This window comes from Aquarana catesbeiana, linkage group LG02 (assembly GCF_042186555.1).
Source record: "Aquarana catesbeiana isolate 2022-GZ linkage group LG02, ASM4218655v1, whole genome shotgun sequence".
NCBI lineage: Eukaryota > Metazoa > Chordata > Amphibia > Anura > Ranidae > Aquarana > Aquarana catesbeiana.
In genome coordinates, this window is record NC_133325.1 from 597,920,875 (window position 1) to 597,948,728 (window position 27,854).

The 27,854-nt window shown below is 45.3% G+C and overlaps 1 protein-coding gene across 4 annotated transcripts in view; it reads right to left on the reverse strand.

Annotated features, from left to right (window-relative positions):
• USP9X (ubiquitin specific peptidase 9 X-linked) overlaps positions 1 to 27,854 on the reverse strand; it is a 365,419-nt gene that overhangs the window by 73,755 nt on the left and 263,810 nt on the right. For all 4 annotated transcript variants that reach the window (XM_073616321.1, XM_073616319.1, XM_073616322.1 and 1 more), the window contains 4 exons: positions 27,462 to 27,652; positions 24,569 to 24,742; positions 23,867 to 24,008; positions 20,487 to 21,237 (listed from right to left, as the gene is read on the reverse strand). In XM_073616321.1, the coding sequence (XP_073472422.1) occupies positions 20,487 to 21,237; positions 23,867 to 24,008; positions 24,569 to 24,742; positions 27,462 to 27,652 (1,258 nt within the window). The remainder of the gene's footprint in view (positions 1 to 20,486; positions 21,238 to 23,866; positions 24,009 to 24,568; positions 24,743 to 27,461; positions 27,653 to 27,854) is intronic.

The window sequence follows — 27,854 nt, forward strand, 5'->3', positions numbered from 1 at the left end:
TTTTTTACAGAAAGTTAACACTAAATGATATATTGCTTAAACATGCCATTAGCATATGTGAAATTACACCCCAAAATATATTCTGTTGCTTCTCCTGAGTACAGAGATACCACATGTGAGACTTTTTGGGAGCCTAACCGCGTACAGGACCCCGAAAACCAATCACTGCCTTCAGGCTTTCAAAAGGCGTAAATTTTTGCTTTCACTACTCACTGCCTATCACAGTTTTGGGCCATGAAATGCCAAGATAGCAGAAAACCCCCCCAAATGACCCCATTTTGGAAAGTAGACATCCCAAGCAATTTGTTGAGAGGCATGTTGAGTATTTTGCAGATCTCACTTTTTTCACAAAGTTTTGAAAATTAAAAAAAAAAAAAGAAACATTTCTTTTCTTCATTTTCAAAAACAAATGAGCTGCAAAATTCTCACCATGCCCCTTAGCAAATACCCTGGGGTGTCTACTTTCCAAAATGGGGTCATTTGGGCGGGTTTTGTGCTATCTGGACATTTCAGGGCCTCCTTAACTGTGATAGGTAGTGAGTAAAATCACCATTTTATGCCCTTAGAAAGCCTGAAGGCGGTGATTGGTTTTCGGGGTCCTGTACACGACCAAAAAAAAAGTCCCAAAAAGTCTCACAAATGTGGTATCCCCATACTCAGGAGAAGCAGCAGAATGTATTTTGGGGTGTAATTCCACACATGCCCATGGCATGTTTGAGCAATATATCATTTAGTCATTTTTTGTCATTTTTCAATCACTTGTGACAAAAAAAATATAATATTCAATAGGCTCAACATACCTCAACAATTTCCTTGGGGTGTCTACTTTCCAAAATGGGGTCATGGGTGGGGGGTGTTTGTACGGCCCTGCCATTTTAGCACAATAAATGAGATAAAAAAATGAGATAAATTCCAGAAGATGTACCCTAGTTTGTAGAAGATATAACTTTAGCGCAAGCCAATAAATATACACATTGACATTTTTTTCCAAAGACATGTGGCCGAATATATTTTGGCCTAAATATATGACTAAAATGGAGTTTACTGGATATAACAAAAAGTAGAAAACATTTTTTTTTCAAAGTTTTCGGTCTTTTTCCGTTTTATATCGCAAAAAAAATAAAAATCACAGAGGCAATCAATCAAATACCATCAAAAGAAAGCTATTTCTGAGAAAAAGAGGACGCAAATTTTGTTTGAGTACAACATTGCATGACCGCGCAATTACCAGTTAAAGCAGCGCAGTGCCAAATTGTAAAAAGTGCTCTGGTCATTGGGCAGCCTAATCTTAGAGGGCTGAAGTGGTTAATGTAATGTGGTTTTAAAAAGGGGGGGTGGGGGGTGGCAGGTGAAGGGGGGCTGTGATGTAAAAGGGCATTGTGAAATAAAGGGAACTGTATTGTAAATGGCCACTGTGATATAAAGGGGACTGTACTGTAAAGATTACAGAGCCCTATTACAGTGCAGTCCCCTTTACATCACAGCCCCCTGCAGTCTGGCCTCCCCTATCTTTCTCTCTAATAACAGTACCCCCCTTTCACTCTCTGCCTCCCCTGCACAGTCCTACCTTTGGCAGGGCAGAGGCAGGATTAGCCTGTGTGTCCTCTCCCAGCTCTCCAGTCCCGCCAATGATGTCATCCTATTAGCAAGCACAGGGGGGTGAGAAGAGCTGCAGATCTCGATGGAGGGCGGGAGCCGCCCAACTTATATTAACAAGCGAGTGGGGAGGAGAGGTGATTACTCGCTTGTGCATATGAAAGACTCCAGCTCTCTGTGCAGATCTCCAGTCCCCTGACCTGATGATGGGATGACATCATTGGCAGGGCGGGAGAGGACCCACAGGCATGGTTGCACAGTGGGAGTTGAGCGGTGATCGCGGTCTGCGATAGTCCTGCCTGGACCATGGTCGTCGCTCACCTTACAATGTGTGGCCCCGTCATCAACAGGCCACGGACCGCTACTGCCAAACAATGTATAGCAGCTTACACATTCTTAGAAAACTAAAAAAGAAAACTAGTGGAACCATCACATTTTTCTCCTTTTTTTATCTGGTGATCCAGCCAGCAAGTCTCGTTTTTCATTAGAAACCTTAAAGCATTTGTTACCCCAACACTTCATATTCCTGATATGTGCCTGCTGTACCATGTACTTGTATGAGAAAGTATCCTGTTCTCTTTGTATTGCTTACTTTATGTGAAATCCCTTCTGTTCCTGCTAGACCCCTTGCTTTCCTATTAAAAACTGACCACACTAATCAGTTGAGCACAGTGTGGTCAGTTCTCTAGCTATGCTGGGAACTCTGTGTACTCTCCTCCATTGATCAGACTTGTCCTAACACGCCCCCACTGCACAGCTATTCACTGGGAAGCTCAGTGTGCTGGTGCTTCTATATACATCTCCCCATCTCTCACACACACACATAGATTATAAACATACACAGTGGGTATAAGAAGTCTACACACCCCTGTTAAAATGTCAGGTTTGTGATGTAAAAAAAAAAATGACAAAGAAATCATTTCAGAACTCTTTCCACCTTTAGGCTACATGGCCACGGACGTTTTTACAGCCGCTTTTATGAGCGTTTTTTGCAGCTTAAAAACGCCTCTCCATGTTAGCCTATGGCCTCATGCCCACCATGGCGTATTTGAGCTGTAAATGGCATAGGCGTTTTTAAGCTGCAAAAAAAAAAAAAACCAGCACCAGCGCGTTCCGAGGCTCCAGCACTAGAGCTGTAAAAACGCCAGACACCAGTAAAAAGTGTTAACCACGATTTAACGAGGCTTAACGACACTGTAAACACAGTGTTATGCCTCGTCCAGCGTTTGTGTCTATTCAAAATCCATGGTTCCCTATGGGAGCCCATTGATTTGAATAGAAGTCGCACCAGAAGTCTGATCCAGATGATCCGACTTGCGGTGTGACTTGTGTGCTGAGACTCTTGAAGGGGAACCCCGACAAAACGTTGCATGAGGTTCCCCCCAAGATCCATACCAGACCCTTATCCGAGCACGCAGCCCGGCAGGTCAGGAAAGAGGGAAAGGGAGAGCGAGCGCCCCCCCCCCCCCCCTTACCAGGCCACATGCCCTCAACATGGGGGGGTGCCCCCCCACTCCAAAGCACCTTGTCCCCATGTTGATGAGGACAAGCGCCACTTCCCGACAACCCTTGCCCAGTGGTTGTCGAGATCTGCGGGCGGGGACTTATTGTGATCTGGAAGCCCCCACCCATTCAAAAAAAAAAAAAAAATGTGTCAATAAACACACTACGCAGGCTTTTAAATTATCTTATTAAAGCAGCTCCGGCTCTTTTCCTCGCTGTCTTCTGCTCTTTTGCCGAGTCCTCTCCGCTGCCTTGTCTCCTCCCTCTGTTCTTCTTCCGATGTTGTCTCGACACGATCTCCCAGTGTAATGCTGGATCCGCCGTGTGCAATGACTTCTATTGGCATGGGACGGGGCCACCCGATGACGCAAGTTAGAGGCTTGTGATGTCATCACCCGGGGCATGATGGGGTAATGACATCACAGGGGGGGAAGCATCTAACTTACGTCATCGGGTGGCCCCGCCCTATGCCAATATAAGTCATTGCACACGGCGGACCCAGCATTACACCAGGAGATTGCGTTGAGTCAACATTGGAAGAAGAACAGAGGGAGAAGACAGCGAAAAAGACAGAAGACAGCAAAGAAGACCCGGCAAAAGAGCAGAAGACAGCAAAGAAGACCCGGCAAAAGAGCAGAAGACAGCAAAGAAGACCCGGCAAAAGAGCAGAAGACAGCAAAGAAGACCCGGCAAAAGAGCAGAAGACAGCAAAGAAGACCCGGCAAAAGAGCAGAAGACAGCGGAAAAGACCTGGCAAAAGAGCATTAGACAGCGTAGTGTGTTTATTGACACTTATTTTTAGGTGAATGGGTAGGGGTAAGATGCAGCCCATACTAATTCACCTAGGGTGGGGGCCGTGATCTGGGGGTGCCCCTTGTTAAAGGGGGCTTCCACATGACGATAATTCCCTGCCCGCAGACCCCGACAACCACCGGGCGGCAAGGGTTGTCGGGAAGAGGCCCTTGTCCTCATCAACATGGGAACAAAGTGCTTTGGTGTGGGGGGTGCAGGGCCCCTCCTGCCCCAAAGCACCAACCCCCCCATGTTGAGGGCATGTGGCCTGGTATGGTCCAGAAGGGAGGGTGCTCGCTCGCCCCCCCCTTCCTGACCTGCTGGGCTGCGTGCTCGCATAAGGGTCTGGTATGGATCTTGGGGGGAACCTCACGCAAAATTTTGTCAGGGTTCCCCTTCAAGAGTCTCAGCACACAAGTCGCACCGCAAGTCGGATCATCTGAATCCAACTTCTATTCAAATTAATGGGCTCCCATAGGGAACCACTGATTTCGAATAGAGACACAGAAACGTGGCTGAAAGTTAGTGTGGCTAAACGTGCAGCGACGCCAATGCGAAAAATATTGCGTTTTTATTGCCGCTTTTTTCCTGGCGTCGGTACTAGCTTCGCAGCTCGTTTTTTAAAACGTCCGTGGGCATGTAGCCTTAATGTGACCTATAAACTGTACAACTCAATTGAAAAACAAACAAATCTTTTAGAGGGGAGAGGAGGAGTAAAAATAAATAACATGGTTGCATAAGTGTGCACACACTCTTATAACTGGGAATGTAGCTGTGTTCAGAATTACACAATCACATTCAAACTCACGTTAAAGTGGTTGTACACCATGTACAACCACTTTTACCTACAGGTAAGCCTATATTAAGGCTTTACTGTAGGTGCTTGAAGTTTCTCCTAAACCTCCACGGTTTAGGAGATATTTACAAAAAATCTGTGCAACGATCTCTACGGCGCATGCGCACTTTAGAAAGGGCAGATCGTGCCATTTCTAATGGGGGTCATGCAGTGACATCACGCGACTCCGGCCAGTCACAGAGCCGGAATTCATGGCCCTGGAAGGAAGAGGAGTGAAGATGGACGCTCGCTGCTAGTGGGGACAGTGGTGACATCGCAGGCTTTGGTGTCAGGTAAAAGACACATTATACTTTACCTTTGCAGGGAAATAAAGAGGAAGTAAAACCCACCAGGGTTTACTTCCTCTTTAAATAGGAGTATACACCTGCCATAATTTAAAGTGCCTCTGATTAACCCCAAATAAAGTTCAGCTGTTCTAGTAGGCCTTTTCTGACATTTTCCTACAGCAAAAGTCATGGTCTGCAGAGAGCTTCCAAAGCATCAGAGGGATCTCATTGTTAAAAGGCATCAGTCAGGAGAAGGGTACAAAAGAATTTCCAGGGCATTAGAAATAGCATGGAACACTGTGAAGACACTCATCAAGTGGAGAAAATATGGCACAACAGTGACATTACCAAGAACTGGACATCCCATCAAAATGTATTAAATTCAACTTGTGAGAGGCTGCCAAGAGGCCAACAGCAACATTAAAGGAGCTGCAGGAATATCTGGCAAGTACTGGCTGTGTGGTACATGTGACAACAATCTCCCATATTCTTCATATGTCTGGGCTATGGGGTAGAGTGGCAAGATGGAAGCTTTTTCTTAACCACTTGCCGACCGCCTCACGCCTATATACGTGAGCAGAATGGCACGGGCAGATTGGACGACCCCCCCCCCCCCCGGTGCCAGCGGCGGTCGCATTTGTCTGGGAGCGTTGAGAGGCGAGGGGGAGGCCATCCGATCGTGGCCCCCCCCTAGCGATCGCTCCCAGCCAATGAGAAACATCCCCTGCCTCTGTATAGTACACAGAGGCAGAGGATGTGATGTCATCTCTCCTCGGCTCGGCAGTTTCCGTTCCGGTGCCGAGGAGAGAAGACATCTAAGTGTAAAACACACACACACAGTAGAACATGCCAGGCATACATTACACCCCCGATCCCCCCCCAATCACCCCTCCCCCCTCCCTGTCACACTGACACCAAGCAGGTCCCCCCCCCCCCCCCGATTACTGCATGGTGTCAGTTTGTGATAGTTAGAAGTGGTGGGACAGTTAGTGTTAGCCCCCTTTAGGTCTAGGGAACCCCCCCTAATAAAGTTTTAACCCCTTGATCACCCCCCGTCACCAGTGTCGCTAAGCGATCATTTTTCTGATCGCTGTATTAGTGTTGCTGGTGACGCTAGTTAGGGACGTAAATATTTAGGTTTGCCGTCAGCGTTTTATAGCGTCAGGGACCCCCATATACTATCTAATAAATGTTTTAACCCCTTGATTGCCCCCTAGTTAACCCTTTCACCACTGATCACCGTATAAACGTTACGGGTGACGCTGGTTAGTTCGTTTATTTTTTATAGTGTCAGGGCACCCGCCGTTTGTTACCGAATAAAGGTTTAGCCCCCTGATCACCCGGCGGTGATATGCGTTGCCCCAGGCAGCGTCAGATTAGCGCCAGTATCGCTAACACCCACGCACGCAGCATACGCCTCCCTTAGTGGTATAGTATCTGAACGCATCAATATCTGATCCGATCAGATCTATACTAGCGTCCCCAGCAGTTTAGGGTTCCCAAAAACGCAGTGTTAGCGGGATCAGCCCAGATACCTGCTAGCACCTGCGTTTTGCCCCTCCGCCTGGCCCAGCCCACCCAAGTGCAGTATCGATCGATCACTGTCACTTACAAAACACTAAACGCATAACTGCAGCGTTCGCAGAGTCAGGCCTGATCCCTGCGATCGCTAACAGTTTTTTTGGTAGCGTTTTGGTGAACTGGCAAGCACCAGCGGCCTTGTACACCCCAGTCGTAGTCAAACCAGCACTGCAGTAACACTTGGTGACGTGGCGAGTCCCATAAGTGCAGTTCAAGCTGGTGAGGTGGCAAGCACAAGTAGTGTCCCGCTGCCACCAAGAAGACAAACACAGGCCCGTCGTGCCCATAGTGCCCTTCCTGCTGCATTCGCCAATCCTAATTGGGAACCCACCGCTTCTGCAGCGCCCGTACTTCCCCCATTCACATCCCCAACCAAATGCAGTCGGCTGCATGAGAGGCATTTTTATGTCCTCCCGAGTACCCCTACCCAAAGAACCCCCCCAAAAAAGATGTTGTGTCTGCAGCAAGCGCGGATATAGGCGTGACACCCGCTATTATTGTCCCTCCTGTCCTGACAATCCTGGTCTTTGCATTGGTGAATGTTTTGAACGCTACCATGCACTAGTTGAGTATTAGCGTAGGGTACAGCATTGCACAGACTAGGCATACTTTCACAGGGTCTCCCAAGATGCCATCGCATTTTGAGAGACCCGAACCTGGAACCGGTTACCGTTATAAAAGTTACAGTTACAAAAAAAAGTGAAAAAAAAAAAAAAAAAAAAAAAAAACACAAACAAAAATATAAAATAAAAAAAAAATAGTTGTCGTTTTATTGTTCTCTCTCTCTCTCTATTGTTCTGCTCTTTTTTACTGTATTCTATTCTGCAATGTTTTATTGTTATTATGTTTTATCATGTTTGCTTTTCAGGTATGCAATTTTTTATACTTTACCGTTTACTGTGCTTTATTGTTAACCATTTTTTTGTCTTCAGGTACGCCATTCACGACTTTGAGTGGTTATACCAGAATGATGCCTGCAGGTTTAGGTATCATCTTGGTATCATTCTTTTCAGCCAGCGGTCGGCTTTCATGTAAAAGCAATCCTAGCGGTTAATTAGCCTCTAGACTGCTTTTACAAGCAGTGGGAGGGAATGCCCCCCCCCCACTGTCTTCCGTGTTTTTCACTGGCTCTCCTGTCTCAACAGGGAACCTGAGAATGCAGCCGGTGATTCAGCCAGCTGACCATAGAGCTGATCAGAGAACAGAGTGGCTCCAAACATCTCTATGGCCTAAGAAACCGGAAGCTACGAGCATTTCATGACTTAGATTTCGCCGGATGTAAACAGCGCCATTGGGAAATTGGGAAAGCATTTTATCACACCGATCTTGGTGTGGTCAGATGCTTTGAGGGCAGAGGAGAGATCTAGGGTCTAATAGACCCCAATTTTTTCAAAAAAAAAAAAAAAAAAAAAAAAAAAAAGAGTACCTGTCACTACCTATTGCTATCATAGGGGATATTTACATTTCCTGAGATAACAATAAAAATGATTAAAAAAAAAAAAAAAATGAAAGGAACAGTTTAAAAATAAGATAAAAAAGCAAAAAAATAATAAAGAAAAAAAAAAAAAAAAAAAAAAGCACCCCTGTCCCCCCTGCTCTCGCGCTAAGGCGAAGAACGCAAGCGTCGGTCTGGCGTCAAATGTAAACAGCAATTGCACCATGCATGTGAGGTATCACCACGAAGGTCAGATCGAGGGCAGTAATTTTAGCAGTAGACCTCCTCTGTAAATCTAAAGTGGTAACCTGTAAAGGCTTTTAAAGGCTTTTAAAAATGTATTAATTTTGTTGCCACTGCACGTTTGTGCGCAATTTTAAAGCATGTCATGTTTGGTATCCATGTACTTGGCCTAAGATCATCTTTTTTATTACATCAAACATTTGGGCAATATAGTGTGTTTTAGTGCATTAAAATTTAAAAAACTTTTTTCCACAAAAAATGCGTTTGAAAAATCGCTGCGCAAATACTGTGTGAAAAAAAAACTGAAACACCCACCATTTTAATCTGTAGGGCATTTGCTTTCAAAAAATATATGTTTGGGGGTTCAAAGTAATTTTCTTGCCAAAAAAAAAATTTTTTCATGTAATCAAAAAGTGTCAGAAAGGGCTTTGTCTTCAAGTGGTTAGAAGAGTGGGTGATGTGTGACATAAGCTTCTAAATGTTGTGCATAAAATGCCAAGACAGTTCAAACCCCCCCCCCCAAATGACCCCATTTTGGAAAGTAGACACCCCAAGCTATTTGCTGAGAGGCATGTTGAGTCCATGGAATATTTTATATTGTGACACAAGTTGCGGGAAAGAGACGACAATTTTTTTTTTTTTTTTTGCACAAAGTTGTCACTAAATGATATATTGCTCAAACATGCCATGGGAATACGTGAAATTACACCCCAAAATACATTCTGTTGCTTCTCCTGAGTATGGGGATACCACATGTGTCAGACTTTTTGGGAGCCTAGCCGCGCACAGGACCCCGAAAACCAAGCACCGCCTTCAGGCTTTCTAAGGGCGTAAATATTTGATTTCACTCTTCACTGCCTATCACAGTTTCGGAGGCCATGGAATGCCCAGGTGGCACAAACCCCCCCCAAATGACCCCATTTTGTAAAATAGACACCCCAAGCTATTTGCTGAGAGGTATAGTGAGTATTTTGCAGACCTCACTTTTTGTCACAAAGTTTTGAAAATTGAAAAAAAAAAAAAAAAAATTTCTGGACTTTCATTTTCAAAAACAAATGAGAGCTGCAAAATACTCACCATGCCTCTCAGCAAATAGCTTGGGGTGTCTACTTTCCAAAATGGGGTCATTTGGGGGGGTTTTGTGCCATCTTGGCATTTTATGGCCTTCAAAACTGTGATAGGTAGTGAGGAGTGAAATCAAAAATTTATGCCCTTAGAAATCCTGAAGGCAGTTTTTTTGGTTTTCGGGGCCCCGTACGCGGCTAGGCTCCCAAAAAGTCCCACACATGTGGTATCCCCGTACTCAGGAGAAGCAGCCGAATGTATTTTGGGGTGCAATTCCACATATGCCCATGGCCTGTGTGAGCAATATATCATTTAGTGACAACTTTTTGTAAAATTTTTTTTTTTGTCATTATTCAATCACTTGGGACAAAAAAAATAAATATTTCCAAAATGGGGTCATTTGGGGGGGTTTTGTACTGCCCTGACATTTTAGCACCTCAAGAAATGACATAGGCAGTCAAACTAAAAGCTGTGTAAATTCCAGAAAATGTACCCTAGTTTGTAGACGCTATAACTTTTGCGCAAACCAATAAATATACGCTTATTGACATTTTTTTTACCAAAGACATGTGGCCGAATACATTTTGGCCTAAATGTATGACTAAAATTGAGTTTATTGGATTTTTTTTATAACAAAAAGTAGAAAATATCATTTTTTTTTCAAAATTTTTGGTCTTTTTCCATTTATAGCGCAAAAAATAAAAACGGCAGAGGTGATTAAATACCATCAAAAGAAAGCTCTATTTGTGGGAAGAAAAGGACGCAAATTTCGTTTGGGTACAGCATTGCATGACCGCGCAATTAGCAGTTAAAGCGACGCAGTGCCGAATTGTAAAAAGTGCTCTGGTCAGGAAGGGGGTAAATCCTTCCGGGGCTGAAGTGGTTAAGAAAAACATCCAAGCTGGCTAAATTTTGCAAAACACATCTGAAGTCTCCGAAAAGCATGTGGGAAAATGTGTTATGGTCTGATGAAACCAAGGTTGAACTTTTTGGTCATAATTCCAAAAGATATGTTTGGCGCAAAAAAAAAAAAAACGCTGCACATCACTAAAAGAGCACCATACCCACAGTGAAGCGTGGTGGTGGCAGCATCATGCTTTGAGACCGTTTTTAATCAGCTGGAACAGGGGCCTCAGACAAGGTAAAGGGAATTATTAACAGTTCTAAATACCAGTCAATATAGGCACAAAACCTTCAGGCTTCAGCTAGAAAGTGGAACATGAAGAGGAACGTCATCTTTCAGCAGGACAACAACCCAAAGCATACATCCAAATCAACAAATGAATGGCTTCACCAGAAGATTAAAGTTTTGGAATGGCCCAGCCAGAGCCAAGACCTGAATCCGATTGAAAGTCTGTGGGGTGATCTGAAAAAAGCTGTGTACAGGAGATTCCCTCGCAATCTGACAGATTGAGTGTTTTTGCAAAGAATAGTGGGCAAATATTGCCAAGTCAAGATGTGCCATGCTTATAGACTCATACCCAAAAAGACTGAGTGCTGTAAAAAAAAAAAAAAAAAAAAAAAAAAAAAATCAAAAAGGTGCTTCGACAAAGTATTAGTTTAATGGTTTTCAACAATTATGCAACCATATTTTTTACTTCCCTCCACCTTAGATATCAGTTTGTTGTTCAAATGAGTTGTACAGTTTATAGGTTACATTAAAGGTGGTAAAAGTTCTGAAGTGATTTAGCTTTGTCTCATTTTATTACATCACAGAAACCTGACATTTTAACAGGGGTGTGTAGACCTTAAATCCACTGTGTGTGTGCATACATACATACACATATACTCACTCTGACGTCTACCTCATTAGTACTTGAAACTGGCTCAAGATGTCTTATGCCCCGTACACACGGTCGGACTTTGTTCGGACATTCCGACAACAAAATCCTAGGATTTTTTCCGACGGATGTTGGCTCAAACTTGTCTTGCATACACACGGTCACACAAAGTTGTCGGAAAATCCGATCATTCTAAACGCGGTGACGTAAAACACGTACGTCGGGACTATAAACGGGGCAGTGGCCAATAGCTTTCATCCCTTTATTTATTCTGAGCATGCGTGGCACTTTGTCCGTCGGATTTGTGTACACACGATCAGAATTTCCGACAATGGATTTTGTTGTCGGAAAATTTTATATCCTGCTCTCAAACTTTGTGGGTCGGAAAATCCAATGGAAAATGTGTGATGGAGCCTACACACGGTCAGAATTTCCGACAACAAGGTCCTATCACACATTTTCCGTCTGAAAATCCGACCGTGTGTACGGGGCATTAGGCTGGCTAGAAAATTCTAATTCATAATAGGTCACTCTGCCTGTGCTGATAATACTCATACCTAGGTTCAGAAATACTGTGGACTGAATCTAGATAGTTAAGCATTAGGCCTCGTACACATTGGACGTTTGACGTTTTTACAGCAGCTGTTTTTGGCTGTAGATGTTTTTCCTACAGTCATTAAACTCTCCATCATGTTATCCTATGTGTCCATGCACACATAGGCTGGTATGAGCAGTTTTGGGCAGTGGCGTTTTTGAGCAGTAAAAAAACCCCAAAACTAGTGGGTTTTGAGAGACATTTTTCAGCTGTAAAAAACGCTCCAATGCTGATAAACGTCGCTCACCAGCGTTTAACATTTTTGATCCATTGAAAAAAAAAAAAAAAAAAAGCTAATAAACGCTATTGTTTTTATAACGTTATTTTAATGTCCAGTGTGCATGAGGCCTTAAAGGAATTATACAGTCAGAAGGTTTTTTAACTTAACCCCTTCCCGCCAAGCGCGCGCAGATGTGCGCCCTCGGCTTTCGGGGGTTATACCGGGATGATGCCCGCAGCTGCAGGCATCATCCCGGTACTGCTTTTTAGAGCACGTGGTTGGCTTTCCAGGGATAACAACTGATGCGGCTAAAAGCCGCTTGATTGTTATCCCGGAGGAGCGGGAGGGGAGATCCTCCCCCCTCCCGCTGCTCTGACTGGGCCTTCCGTCCCACCGGGAGAGCCTATCCACGATCTGCCGCCGCTTACTTGGCTGCCAATGGCGCCAGATTTAAAAAAATATACAGTATTCAGAATCGCCATTTTCGGTGACCTGAATACTTTGAAGTGCAAAGGAGGGATTAGAGGTCTTTTAGACCCCCGATCCCTCCATAAAGAGTACCTGTCACCACCTATTACTGTCACAAGGGATGTTTTTACATTCCTTGTGACAGCAATAAAAGTTATCAAAATTTTTTTAACACAATTTAATAATATAAAAATAAATAAAATAAGAAAAAAACATTTTTTTTTTTTTTAAAGCGCCCCCGTCCCTGCGAGCTCGCGCAGCAAAGAAAATGCATACGTAAGTGGCGCCCGCATATGTAGACTGTGTTCAAATCACACGTGAGGTAACGCCGTGATCGTCAGAGAGCAATAATTCTAGCACTAGACCTCCTCTGTAACTCTAACCTGGTAACTGTAAAAACAATTTAAAGCGTCGCCTATGGAGATTTTTAGGTACCGTAGTTTGTCACCATTCCACGAGTGCGTGCAATTATAAAGTGTGACATGTTTGGTATCTATTTACTCAGCGTAACATTATCTTTCACATTATACAAAAAAATTGGGCTAACTTTACTGGTTCGTTTTTTTAAAATTCATTAAGTGTCCCTTTTCCCAAAAAGTTGAGTTTAAAACACCGCTGCACAAATATCATGTGACATAAAATATTGCAACAATCGCCATTTTATTCTCCAGATTCTCTGCTAAAAAATATATATTTATAATGTTTGGGGGTTCTAAGTAATTTTCTAGCAAAAAGTACGGATTTTAACTTGTAAACACCAAATGTCAGAAATAGGCTTAGTCGTGAAAGGGTTAATGCATTAAGATAAAAAGCCTTCTGTGTGTAGCAGCAGCCCTAACTCTTACCTGAGGTCCCTATGTCCAGAGATGTCTAGTGTCTCAGCCGTCCGAGATTCTCCCGCGGCTGAGACACCGCAGCGGCACCATTGGCACTTGCTGCTGTCAAAGTCAGATAGCCAATCAGGAGTGAGAAGGGATGGGACTAGGTCAGGGCTCCTTGTCTGAATGGACACAGGGAGCTGTGACTGGGCTCAGGTGCCCCCATAGCAAGCTATGGGGGCACCCATAGCAAGCACCGCCGGATTACACAGAGTAGGGATCTCCGGTTTACTCGGCAGCCGCCTCCTGGACCAGCTCCTATGACAGATGTCACATGTCCTGGCACTGGACCAGTGTTCGGTCTATCATAAAAGCCGGTCAAGGAGGCGGGACTTCGTGTTACAGCAGCTGCTGAGTAAATGGGAGATCCCCACTCTGTAACCCGGCGTCTCTAATCTTCATGCACTGGTGAGGCTGCATCGATGGGCACTGACCGTTATTTTGCTTTGAAGTTCTTTTATTTAAAATGTAAGTTTTTTCCTGAAATTTCCCGCTTAAAATAAGGTGCGTGTTATACGCCGATAAATACGGTAAACAGAATAAAGTGCTCCCAAAATGAAAAAACCTACATGTTTCGCCTAAACTCAAGGTTTTGTCAGGGTTAAGGTACAAAAAAAGTGCATAAATAGGGGGAAGAAAGAAAATGGGGGGGGGGGGGGGGTGCAGATGATCCCCATATGGCTGGCAAAGAAAAATGGCTGCTTCTCCCTCTCTATTTATAAGATTGTGTCTCAAAACGACCGACACAACAGCGTCACATGACGTCGGCCACGCATGTGTGGACACCATGCTCACTAAAGCTATCTTGTGGAGGCAAAGAAGACATTTCCTCTTACAATAGACAGTCACTATGTACATAAATGCAAGGGGGACAATCTCACCAATAGGGAGATATCATATCCCATATTTTTGGGAATAAAATGAAATCCCTAGTCTTCTTGAAGCCATTTAGTATTATATCACATACTATACATGTTATTTGCCAGCTAAGGTATATATTTTTTCTCAGATATTAAGACATTTAGCTTGGAGCTGGCAATGCGTTTCATGACCCTAATGCAGTTTTATATGCAGTATTGATTTGCTTAAATGTGACATCCTTTTTACGCCAATGCTACACTATGGATATATTTATTTAATCCGAGTACTGCAATGTCCTGGAAAGCAGCGTAGACCTCTTAAAGTGGTATACACCTGAAGTTGCCAATAGATGTTTAACCACTTGCCGACCAACTGCCATTATACGGCGGCAGGTCAGCTTGTTCCCGCGAATCGCCGTACCTGTACATCGGCACCTTTAAAAGAGACATAGCAGGCATGCGCGCCCACTGCACGGCGGGGGACCCGATGCACGTGGCCGCGATGGCAGACGGCCACCCGTAATAGTGGGCACGAAAGCCAGAACGGGGATCTGTATATGTAAACACACAAATCCCTGTTCTGACAGGGGAGGAGAGAGATCTGCTGTTCCTAGTAACAGTGAACTGTCTCCTCCAGTCAGTCCCATCCCCCCATAGTTAGAAATACACGAAGGAACAGTTAACCCCCTTCCTGCCAGACACATTTACACAGTAATCAGTGCATTTTTATAGCACTGATCGCTGTATAAATGTCAATGGTCCCAAAAAAAAAAAAAAAGTGTCAAATGTCCAATCTGTCCACCACATATTGGCCTAAACTGATGAAAAAATGTGTTTTTTTTTTAAATTGGGATATTATAATAATTTTTTTTTTTTTTTTTCAAAAATGTCGCTTTGTTTATAAAAATAAAAACCGCCGAGGTGATAAAATATCACCAAAAGAAAGCTCTATTTGTGGGGAAAAAAAGGATGTCAATTTTTTTTGGGTACAGCATCGCACGTCCGCGCAATTGTCAGTTAAAGTGACGCAGTGCCGTATTACAAAAAATGACATGGTCATTAAGGGGTCAAAAAAAAGTGGTTAGAGACACCCTGTATTCTCCCCTATGTGCCTCTGGTGATTTAAGATAAAAGGCACATTTTATACACTGAGGTGGACACAACTGAATGCAGCACTGGAATTCTAGTATCACACTGATTGTAGGAGCCCAATTTTTCCTGTGTATGGTTGAATCACGAAGAATTTGGCACAGTGGTCTTTTTGGGACTTTATTGTTTTATTTTATGTTGTGGTTTATTCGCATATGATCGGATATACTGGGTGATTTACTTAATATACTTCAATGATAATTTGGTATATTCTCAGCAGTTTTAAAGTGGTGCCTATTGAATCAACAATAGCCCAAGCAGTCTTTTAGTTGTGCAATAATGGCAGAACACTGACTCCTTAGATGCAGGTTCGTCTATTAAGGACTGGAGAGACTCTGCATCAAATTTTGTGGCTGAAGGTGCAGAGAGTGCTAAGGCTGCTGGCAATTCAGATGGGGATTCTGCAAGGGAAGGCGCAGGAGCACACTTAAGGCATCTGCAATCACAGTCAGTAAACATCAGGGCTATTTATTCCATTTAGGGAGGATTTCACTGCAGTGATGCAGAATTTTATCGGCCAGAGGAGGCAGCCACACCAAACGGAGCCAGGAAAGACTCAAAGGTTGGCATAAACTACCCAGTAGAACATCAGCGCTTAATCCCTCAGCATTATCCCCTTTCCAATGTAAGACTAATGGAAAGCGAGAAACTTAAAAGGTCGTTAGCCATCCTATTTACGAGTTTATTACTGGTGCTCAGTTCGAACAACCTAATCACAAAGTGAGTCTTCAGGGACAGGGTAAGTGCTGCAGCAATGCCATGTGTCTGGATCTGGAAAAATTTACTTTTACCAGTACATGAAGGTCTGAAAAGTGTCATAGGTGGAACATTACAGGCTAGTCCCACAATCTCCAGTCTAGTACAGCACTCCAAAGTCAAGCTGAGGAAAGGCCAATCCAGATAGCTACATACAGAGACCAGCTTAACAGTGATGTAGCCGGAATCGTGATTGAAGAAAAAAAAAAAAAAAAAAATCACCTCCCCGAGTTTGCACAGTCATTCTATAAGGTGCATTTACACCTGTCCCCCAGGAGCCGCTTGCAAACATAGCACTACTGTATGTCCTGTAGGATAAAGATGTAATCTACAGTATACTTATTACAGAGGACTTGATACCATCAGGTCAGGTGTTAAGTCAGCAACAGATACGTAAAAGGAGTACAGAGAAACCTATCCAGGGTTTAGGCTTCACCCATAATGGAAGGCAATCCTTCAGAGGGTTCTTAAAGTGGTGTTCCACCAAAAAAAAAAAAAGCATAAATGTTCCTAAAAAAACAAAACAAAAACAAAAACAAAAAAAAAAAACAAAAAACAAAAGATTTGGAAAAAATGTTTTTTTTTTTTACTCACCTCTAAATGGCTGTTGCTAGGGGGTCCCTCAGTCTGCCTCCCTCAGTGCCTGGGCTGGTGATATCACTTCCCCTCGGCGCAAGAAGGGCTCAGCTCTGCCCCCTCCCTCTTGTCAATCATCTGGGACACATTACAGGTCCCAGATGACTGAGCGGCCACAGCGGAGTTTAGCGGAGCTTCTATCCCCCGCATCGCTGGACCGTGGGACAGGTAAGTGTCCAATTATTAAAAGTCAGCAGCTGCAATATTTGTAGCTGCTGACTTAATTTTGGTTTTAAAATGGGAACTCCTCTTTAAGAGTCTGGGTAACATAGGAATACTTAGGCAGGTCTATGAATGAAGTTCTGTGCTGTATGATAAAGATAAAAGGTTTCCTCACTTTAACTGGTACTAAGGTGAATGGATGAGTGGGTCCAAAAATGGTCTCTTAAGCAGCCTTTGGTACTGCTCTGAAAAAGATGGGCAAAGGGCCCACTGAATATGAGTCCATATGCCTGATGCAGGCATTAGTGCACACATTTGTATGCGGTTTTCAAGCTTTTACCTATGAACAACATGCCCAGACTTGAAAATTGTGTTTTCTGTGTATGATTTGTTCCCAAACTATAATTTAGATGGATTACACTAGGAAGAAAGGTTATAATAAAACCCAAATCTTACAATGGAGTCTTTATTTTAAAGCTGAAAGGCAACATAACTTATTAGTACTAAATCTATGTCCCATGCCATGCAGGCAGCTAGATTCTGAAGAAATCTGTCTGGCATTGCAATGGTTGATTGCTTTGGGCGAAGCGGCTAAAAAAAAAGCTGCGCTGGGGACCCTCCCCTTATTGACAAGTTCTTTCATTGTTAACACTGCCTGTTAAAGTCGACCACAGATGGATCCAAATTCAGTCAGTTCTGCAAGGTCTGCATGGCCATCTCCGATTGACTTCTGTTGAACAGGAATTTTGGAAAACTTGTCGATCAGCAGCTGCAGCCAATTCAGAGGATCAGATTGGCTGCACATAGAATGTCTCAGTGCAAAGGATTCCTTTTTCCATCTCACTTGTGTGAATGTAGGAATTATTTATTTTTTTAAACCCTACTGGCTGATGGGGAAAAAAACAAGCCACCTTTACAGCATCCATAGGGTAGATCCTAATGAGTCATAGGATCCTTGCCACCATTCAAAAATCCTGTTAAAAGGTAGTAAAAACTTCCCTTTAATGGAGGAGGAGCAAGAGGGGGAGGGGGGGGTCCCTGGCTGCAGGAGGAGGAGGGGGGGGTCCCTGGCTGCAGGAGGAGGGGGGGGTCCCTGGCTGCAGGAGGAGCAGGAGGGGGGGGGGTCCCTGGCTGCACGAGGAGCAGGAGGGGGGGGGTCCCTGGCTGCACGAGGAGCAGGAGGGGGGGGGTCCCTGGCTGCACGAGGAGCAGGAGGGGGGGGGTCCCTGGCTGCACGAGGAGCAGGAGGGGGGGGGGTCCCTGGCTGCACGAGGAGCAGGAGGGGGGGGGTCCCTGGCTGCACGAGGAGCAGGAGGGGGGGGTCCCTGGCTGCACGAGGAGCAGGAGGGGGGGGTCCCTGGCTGCACGAGGAGCAGGGGGGGGGGGTCCCTGGCTGCACGAGGAGCAGGAGGGGGGGGGGGGTCCCTGGCTGCACGAGGAGCAGGAGGGGGGGGTCCCTGGCTGCACGAGGAGCAGGAGGGGGGGGGGTCCCTGGCTGCACGAGGAGCAGGAGGGAGGGGGGGGGGTCCCTGGCTGCACGAGGAGCAGGAGGGAGGGGGGGGGGGTCCCTGGCTGCACGAGGAGCAGGAGGGGGGGGGGGGGGGTCCCTGGCTGCACGAGGAGCAGGAGGGGGGGGTCCCTGGCTGCACGAGGAGCAGGAGGGAGGGGGGGGGGGGTCCCTGGCTGCACGAGGAGCAGGAGGGGGGGGGTCCCTGGCTGCACGAGGAGCAGGAGGGGGGGTCCCTGGCTGCACGAGGAGCAGGAGGGGGGGTCCCTGGCTGCACGAGGAGCAGGAGGGGGGGTCCCTGGCTGCACGAGGAGCAGGAGGGGGGGGGTCCCTGGCTGCAGGAGGAGCAGGAGGGGGGGGGTCCCTGGCTGCAGGAGGAGCAGGAGGGGGGGGTCCCTGGCTGCAGGAGGAGCAGGAGGGGGGGGGTCCCTGGCTGCAGGAGGAGGGGGGTCCCTGGCTGCAGGAGGAGGAGGGGGGGGGTCCCTGGCTGCAGGAGGAGGAGGTCCCTGGCTGCAGGAGGAGGAGGAGGTCCCTGGCTGCAGGAGGAGGGGGGGGTCCCTGGCTGCAGGAGGAGGAGGGGGGGGTCCCTGGCTGCAGGAGGAGGAGGGGGGGGGTCCCTGGCTGCAGGAGGAGGAGGAGGAGGTCCCTGGCTGCAGGAGGAGGAGGAGGAGGTCCCTGGCTGCAGGAGGAGGAGGAGGTCCCTGGCTGCAGGAGGAGGAGGAGGAGGAGGTCCCTGGCTGCAGGAGGAGGAGGAGGAGGAGGTCCCTGGCTGCAGGAGGAGGAGGAGGTCCCTGGCTGCAGGAGGAGGAGGGGGGGGGGGTCCCTGGCTGCAGGAGGAGGAGGGGGGGTCCCTGGCTGCAGGAGGAGGAGGGGGGGGGTCCCTGGCTGCAGGAGGAGGAGGGGGGGGGGTCCCTGGCTGCAGGAGGAGGAGGGGGGGGGTCCCTGGCTGCAGGAGGAGGAGGGGGGGGGTCCCTGGCTGCAGGAGGAGGAGGGGGGGGTCCCTGGCTGCAGGAGGAGGAGGGGGGGGGGTCCCTGGCTGCAGGAGGAGGAGGGGGGGTCCCTGGCTGCAGGAGGAGGAGGGGGGGTCCCTGGCTGCAGGAGGAGGGGGGTGTCCCTGGCTGCAGGAGGAGGAGGGGGGGTCCCTGGCTGCAGGAGGAGGAGGGGGGGTCCCTGGCTGCAGGAGGAGGAGGGGGGGTCCCTGGCTGCAGGAGGAGGAGGGGGGGTCCCTGGCTGCAGGAGGAGGAGGGGGGGTCCCTGGCTGCAGGAGGAGGAGGGGGGGTCCCTGGCTGCAGGAGGAGGAGGGGGGGGTCCCTGGCTGCAGGAGGAGGAGGGGGGGTCCCTGGCTGCAGGAGGAGGAGGGGGGGTCCCTGGCTGCAGGAGGAGGAGGGGGGGTCCCTGGCTGCAGGAGGAGGAGGGGGGGTCCCTGGCTGCAGGAGGAGGAGGGGGGGTCCCTGGCTGCAGGAGGAGGAGGGGGGGTCCCTGGCTGCAGGAGGAGGAGGGGGGGTCCCTGGCTGCAGGAGGAGGAGGGGGGGTCCCTGGCAGCCGGAGGAGGAGGGGGGGTCCCTGGCAGCCGGAGGAGGAGGGGGGGGTCCCTGGCAGCCGGAGGAGGAGGGGGGGTCCCTGGCAGCCGGAGGAGGAGGGGGGGTCCCTGGCTGCAGGAGGAGGAGGGGGGGTCCCTGGCTGCAGGAGGAGGAGGGGGGGTCCCTGGCTGCAGCAGGAGGAGGGGGGGTCCCTGGCTGCAGCAGGAGGAGGGGGGGTCCCTGGCTGCAGCAGGAGGAGGGGGGGTCCCTGGCTGCAGGAGGAGAGGAGGGGGGTCCCTGGCTGCAGGAGGAGAGGAGGGGGGTCCCTGGCTGCAGGAGGAGCAGGAGGGGGGGGTCGGGTCCCTGGCAGGAAGAGGACAGGGCATCCTACACAACATGGGACATACTTAAAGCCAAGTAATATCACTAAAGCTGTACAGAAAAAAAAAAAAAGATGAAATACTTGTCATTTGAAATTCTCATTATGTGTTTTATACACACACACTAAAAAGAAAGAAAAATCACTCCATGTAACATGACTTATTTTAACAATGTGACAGATACTGGTCTAATATAAAATATATAAACTATACAGCTGAAGGAATATAAATACAAACCTGGGGGAGGATTCAGGTAGACACTGTTACACGTTAGTAACTTCTTTATAAACTGAAAATATTCTAAGCTGAATTGCATTCTGTTATGCATGAATTGCACATTTTGCTTTCGTACACTTCGCTCAATGGCTGATGGCATCTTGATCTGGTGGGGTTTTGATGTGATTGTAAGCTCATTTATATATTTGATCAGCTCGTTGTCTTTATCTAGAGTGTCCATGCGTTCATAAAAAAGAATATAGGCATTCCACCACCTTTTCTGACGCCGGTATGACATTCTTTTCATCATGTGGTCAAACACTTCACCCATGTACTCTCCGCCAAAGCACTGATTCTTCATTTCCTCATCATCATCCATTTTGCAGTCTGTGACATCCCCATCATCAAACTTATACCATCGATTCTTTTCGCCATCTCCTCCATTTCTTTGGATGATGTAAGAATAGTAATGACCTCCACTGGCCTGCCCACTGTGCACCAACACCCCAACCAATCTGTATTTAGTGCTTCCAGCAGGTTCATTTTCAGTCTGTTCATTTGGGATGACCTGATTTTCAGGGTGCACATCATCTCCTTCTAACTTTGCTACACCAGCCACTGTATATGGCTCCATATCTAGCTCTCGTGGAAACTCAAAATAGTCATTGAATTTAATTGCACATTCCCTTTCCCAGTCATAGTCAAAGCGTTTCAGCTGGATGGCTAGAACAGGAGGCAGCTTCTTGATCAGCAAACGCTTCACTGTATCAACCTAAGACACATACGAGAATTAGTATTATGCTAATAAATTCACAGTTGACTTAGTATTTTATCTTATGATTAAAAAGCAATGTTTCATTACATGGACCATATAAAAGCACAGTAATAACAGCCTTTGCAAAAAAAAAAAAAAAAAAAAAGCTTCCATAAAATGTAACTGCCCAAATGTGAAAATGCACTGCTGAACAGTTTACATTGCAATAAAGCCTAACATAAATCTGTGTTTTATAGCAGATGTTGCCTTCAATTGAAAAGGAAAAATCATTAAAAAAAAGACACCAGCTAATCTGTGCTCATTCATGACTGTAAAATCAGAGCCAAGACTTGTGAAAGTCTTTAAGAACTCCAGCTTTTCTTAACCAAAACAATAGATGCAATGTGAATATAAATGAATCACAACCCCACTGTCAGTTTGTGTGCAAGTTACCTCATTTAGCTGTATACAGCAGCTTTGTGTGCCTGTGATGTCACTCCTCCTCCTGGTTGAATTTTAAAGTTCTCCGACTTCCTGTCTCCTTCCTTTTCCAGTCCTCATACTACATGTCCCATGATCATTTGAGCCTCTGTAGTTTCAGAGTGGGCTATGGAAATCACTTGTACCAGTTCTGGGAGTTGATGTGGGTGGGTCCTAGGGTTACTGTGGGTGTTTGAGACTTCATGTGGGTGGTTCAAGGTGTAAATGTGTTATACCTCCTCCTGTGTCATCCCTGTTTTGCAGTAAGCGAAAGAATAATGGCTTACTGCAAGACTACAGAGATTATTATGAAGGTGTTTCCATCAAATGTAAATTAATCACTTCACAGAGAGCAGGTTCTGAGGACTCCACTTGTTTACACTGGTTGGCACATTTAACTGGGCAGGATTGAACTCTAATTGTGATCCATTCAATCCTGCTTAGAAGCAGCACTGCTAGCTTTCAGAACAGGCTGTGTGTGAAGGAGTTTCCTTCTTGAATAATGTTGTGATCTGTGAGGTGGGACATGCGTGGTTTGGACTCTGTGGTAGTGACTGGGTGGGATTGAATGCTAATTAGGACATATTCAGTCCCACCCACAATCAGAGCTGTGAAGGAAGTTACATCAATTTGCAGAGTCTGAAAGACTGCACAGAGGAGTGTTACAGACTTTAGCTGCTGCAGGAAGTGACTGGTCTATCAGCAGGCTATACAGAGTGTCACATGATACAAAGCCACAACTAAATCCACAATATCAGGGGATCTGCAGACAACAGAGCAACATGTTACAGAGGTATAATCTATGCTGGGATCATTCCATTCAGTTCTAGTGAAAAGAAAGGAAGAATTCACCTTTAAGCCCAACTCTGTTCAAATGAGTCTACCTACCTTACCAACTACCACCTCACCAACCACTCGGTGTCTGCCACCTCCCCCTGCCAATCCCTATGTTGACTTCTGATTTCCCAGTGAATCAAATTTAAAATACTAACATACAAAGCCATTCACAACTCTGCCCCAAGCTACATCACCAATCTAGTCTCCAAATATCACCCAAACCGTCCTCCCAAGACCTCCTGCTCTCTAGATCTTGTGTCTCCTACTCCCATGATCATCTCTAGGACTTCTGCAGAGCCCCACACATATTCTGAAACTATCTTAGGCTCCTTTCACACGATCGGATCGTTCAGGTCCGCCTGTCAGTTTTGACGGCAGACCTGAACGGGCACTCCATGTTAGCTTATGGAGCGACGGATGTCAGCAGAGACATGTCCGCTGACATCTGACCCTGTCCGATCCGCTAAAAGCAGACGGATGGCCCTACGTCCAGATCCGTCGCTGGTGGATCAGATGAGATCTGATGAAAATGGACATGCTGTCCGTTTTCATCCAATCCCTCCATAGGCAGCAGCGGCGCCTGACAAGCCCCTCCCCGCTCAGTGAGCAGAGAGGGACCTGTCATCCGCCGGCTCAGCGGAGATCAACGGAGAGATCTCCCGCTGAGCCTGCGGACCGAGGTGGACTCCGTCTCATGTGAATGAGGCCTTAATTTGTCCGGCTATCTCCTACTCTAGCCACCTTTAGACGATACCTGAAAACTCAATTCTTCAAGACCATCACTAGCTAGTTTTCAAACTCCAATGAGCTCACCACCCCCAGTTATTACCCTTTTTAACCGTTTCCCCACTCTATTGGATTCTAAGCTTTTATGAGCAGGGCCCGTCTAACCCTCTTGTATTATAACTGTTCTGTCTCCATTTAGATTGTGAAGTGCTGCACAAACGGTCTAAATCCTGAATAATAATTATATACTATTTTTTGGAGTGGGGAAGGAAAAGAGCCAGTATCATTTTTAAAGCCTATATTTCCATTAGGAAGATTACTTCCTGTTAGGAAAGCAAAGGGTTATAACCTCTGTCAGGTAATTTTTACAGTCTTCCTGTCCAACTGATGACCTCTCCTCACTTCTTGCTCTGCTGTCAAAGGGACAGAAAGTGTGCTAAAATCTCAATGGGGTTACAAACCTTAATAGAAAACGTGATAGAAACTCTTCTAAGTCTATCCCAAAAAACATGGACTGTAGGAAGGTTTTAAAATCCATTAACAGCTTAGATCATATTTTATGAATTTAACACATACATTTCTAAGAATAAGGAGAACTTTTTACCTTTTTGTTGCATTTTTCACAGTGATATGCATTTGCACCTTCCAGTAGGTCTCCTTTGACATACTGTTCCATTGAGTCAAGCAGGTTTTGGTGGTTCCTAATATCTACATTCAGAGTTGTAAAGGATTCTTCACATTCGTACCTTAAAAATACAAAAAACATAGATTTTCGAGATGTGTGCAAACATTTAAGCTACTCTCAGACTGGGGCGTTGACGGTTAAGCACTGCTATTTTTGGCGGCTCTTTACCGTCATTTTTGCAGGCCATTTTCAGCCGCTAGTAGGGCACTTTTAACCCACGCCAACGGCCAAAAAAGGGTTAAATGCGCCCTACCGGCACTGCCCATTGATTTCAATGGGCAGGGGAGCTGTAGGAGTGGTGTTTACACCACTCCTACACCGCTTCAAAGATGCAGCTTGCAGGATTTTTGGCATCCTGCCAGCGCATGCTCCAGTGTGAAAGCCCGAGGTGACAGGAGAGGCTCTTTACAGGCGCTATGCAGGCGCTATTTTTAGCGCTATAGTGCCTTAGTGTGAAAGCAGCCTTACAGAGGAAGAAAACTGCAGTAAAACAAATGAAAGTCTGTACCAATTACAAAAATTACCACCTGCCACCGTGGCTACTTTTCCATCCCTGGGCAAAATAAAAACAAAGACAGACATTACATTTGTGCAGATTCCAGCCTAGTTAATACCACTTACCTATGGGGGCACCCTTGACAAATTTTTTGATCAGCAAAGGATCCTCCTAAAACTTTACTTAACATGGTTGGATGCCCTAATGCTTTCAATGCTTCATCTAAACTATCGACAAGTGAATTAAAAAATTCTAAAGCATCGTGTTGCTCCCTCAGGTTAACTGGTTCACCCCAAAGCCTAAGAAGAAAAGAGAAATAAAAATCAATTTTTTTGTTTATTTTTTTTTTTTTTTTTATAAAACCTCTCTTCTATAACATTAACATTCACAACTTGTACATTGTATTTAAGAAGGTGGTAAACACATTGGCAGTTGCATTTGCAAGGTTAGAAACATCTAAAAGGGTATTTATTTTTTCTATTAGACATGCTGTATGGTCTTCTCAAGATTGACGGCAAAAGTGGAAACATCCTTCAAGTCTAATGTGTTAATTTGTTTGGAGTAGACCAATAGACAGCCGTTTACCTCAACAACAGATACACAGAGAGCCACTAGAGGAGGTGTGTGAAAATTTACATATGAAATAAGTAACAAGTAGGTAAACTGTGAATGTTAATTCACAATTTTCTGACTCCTTTTTATAAAGTAGACAGTCTAAGATATTTAGTAAAATGGGCATAGCACGTTCTTTGAAGTTGTAACTTTTTGTAAATCTTTTGGAAAATTAGGACTTATTTTTAGTTTTTTTTAATAAACACTGTCACCACTGCAGCGTCATCATGTAACTGTTGTGGCAGTGATCAGGAACACTGACTGGTGATCTTATGTATTTAAAAAATACTTTTTTTTTTTTTTTTTTTTTTTTACATACCATGACCAGAGCAACACAGTTACCATAGTAAAACTAATACTCTGGCAAGGTGAACAGGATTTTTTTTTTTTTTAACACACCGATTGCACATAGCAATGATTTTCACTGCTATAAGCAGGCATTTTTACTGAATAAAATAATGTGTAGTGTGTAAGCTGTGATTGGCCCTGTCTGTACCATGTGATCAATTACAGCTAGTAATACAATGAATGGCATGGCCATTCATTGTTTATAATTGTCATGTGGTCTGCTGTGATTGGTCACAGTGATCACATGGTACTGGCAGCAGGCCAGTACACTGAACAGTCATCTCGCTGTGTTTACCGGATACAGAGGGTGACCGATCAAGCCGAAGCACAGCCTGCAGGGCCCCTGCAAGACGCGTTCTGGGAAGGACATCATATGATGTCCTCCCAGAATAGGGCTCCCACTTGGGCGTCATTTTACAATGGGCCGGGTAGAAAGTGGTTAAACAGCCAATGACAGCATTTCTACATTTTCTATTCCTTTGAATTTGCGCTGGGAGTTAGAAACTAATAGCACCAATTTTTAACACCTCATATCCAATTACAGATGAAGACCAATAAAGAGACATAATCATATAAGCCTATTGGCCATTGCATTTCCACTGAATATTCGATTTGTATAAAGCATCAACAATTTACACACATCAGTCATTAGGGCCAATTTACAGGATCCAATTAACCTAACAAAAGGTCTATGGAATGTGGGAGGAAACCAGAGCACCCTAAGGAATCCCACAAAAGCACAGGGAAAACATGCAAACTCCATGCAGGTAGTTGTCCTGGCTGGGATTTAAACTGTGGTGCCTTTTGCTGCAAGGCAGGAGTATCAATAACTTAGTCACTGCGCAATTATATTGCGTTTCATATGAAATATATTTGTCCAATTTTTTTTTCTCAAGAACAGTTTTTGTATACGAGCAGGCCAGGTCTGGAAGATTCCCCAAAACACTGCAAACTGCTCCATAACTCTTGAAACTGAACCAAATAATCCAGACTTTTAACCATTCTGGCCTAGACAGAGTTTATTTGGTTATGTTACCAAGCAATAATAGGATTTTTGCATTCACCCTAAAACACATTTTTCCCCCATCTATTGGGGGACACAGCTGGAGTGAAAGAAACCTAGAGAAAACAAAAAACCTCAAATGGCTAGCCCAACAGGAAAAACAACAAAGGGGGGGGGGTCACTTTTGAATTTTTAATAGACATTTGCTTAACATTATTTTTGAGTTTATTTTTGAGTTCTTATGTTTGACATCACATTTGAATTCGTTAGTAATGTGAAATTATTTGTTTAAAAAAAAGGGACAGGGTCACTTTGTATTTACTGTTATCTGCTATTCAGAAATATTTACAACTAGAGTACTAGTGTCTTGACATTTATATTAATTTTTATATGTATATGTTTTTGCACTTCATGCAGATTTCTTTTTTATATAGGGGTTTTGGGATATTTCTAATCCTTGCAGATCAAACCACTGAAAAAAGGTTATAATAAAAAAGGTAAACATCTTGGTGGATGTATCCAACTATTACATTCCCGGATTTAATACTGTACCAGGAGTGAGAGGTGGAGTCACAAATGTGGCCAGGGAGCTACATTTGCTTCTGTCTAAAACTCTGCAAGAAATCCCCAGATGATTGGCTTGAACTTGGATAACTTGAATACAGATGGGGTCATTGCTAACTGCAACACAGTCGCAGAGACCACCAATATACTTTTAGAACTGGGAAAAACTGCATTCATTGGCTAACTGAAGACACATCCATTATTTCCCATATCCATGCTACATTTTCGAGTAGCTGTTGATAAAAGAAATATTTTTAGAGTCAAATGCAAAATATGGCAGAGAGGGAAAAAAAACTCTATTCTACCAAGGACACTAAAAGAAAATATGGTGTGAGGGGTTATAGCTTCAAGGGAGGTGGCCTTCAGTTCTTGTGTGTCTACTCTCTATTTCTCCTGTAGGCAGACTAACTCTAGGTTACTTATCATCAAGCTGTGTCCCTCAATAGATGGTAGTGAATTTAAAGAACACATTTTTACTGGATGCAACCTACCTGAACTGTTTCCAGAATCCTCTAGGAACATAATACTGCAATCTGGATGCAGCCAAATGCCCAAAGATGACCTGCAGATGCCTTAGTACACCAATATTGTATTCTTTTCTGTCCTCGGTTTTACTTAGTGAAGGTTTATCTTCATATTGGTGAGGGTAACCAAAAACATCATCCCGCGGGTCTACGTTGCTCTGTAAGAGAAAATAAATTATCACCAACAAAAAAAGGTATTAGATTACAATATCAACAGCAGCTAAATAAAGATAAGCATTTCACTACAAGTATGGCATATCACAAGATAGTCTATTTTCAGTTCTATCCTAGGCATACAAAAATGAAGCACTTCCCGCCCGCCCTATAGCGGATTGACGTCCGGGAAGTGGTTCTGTTATC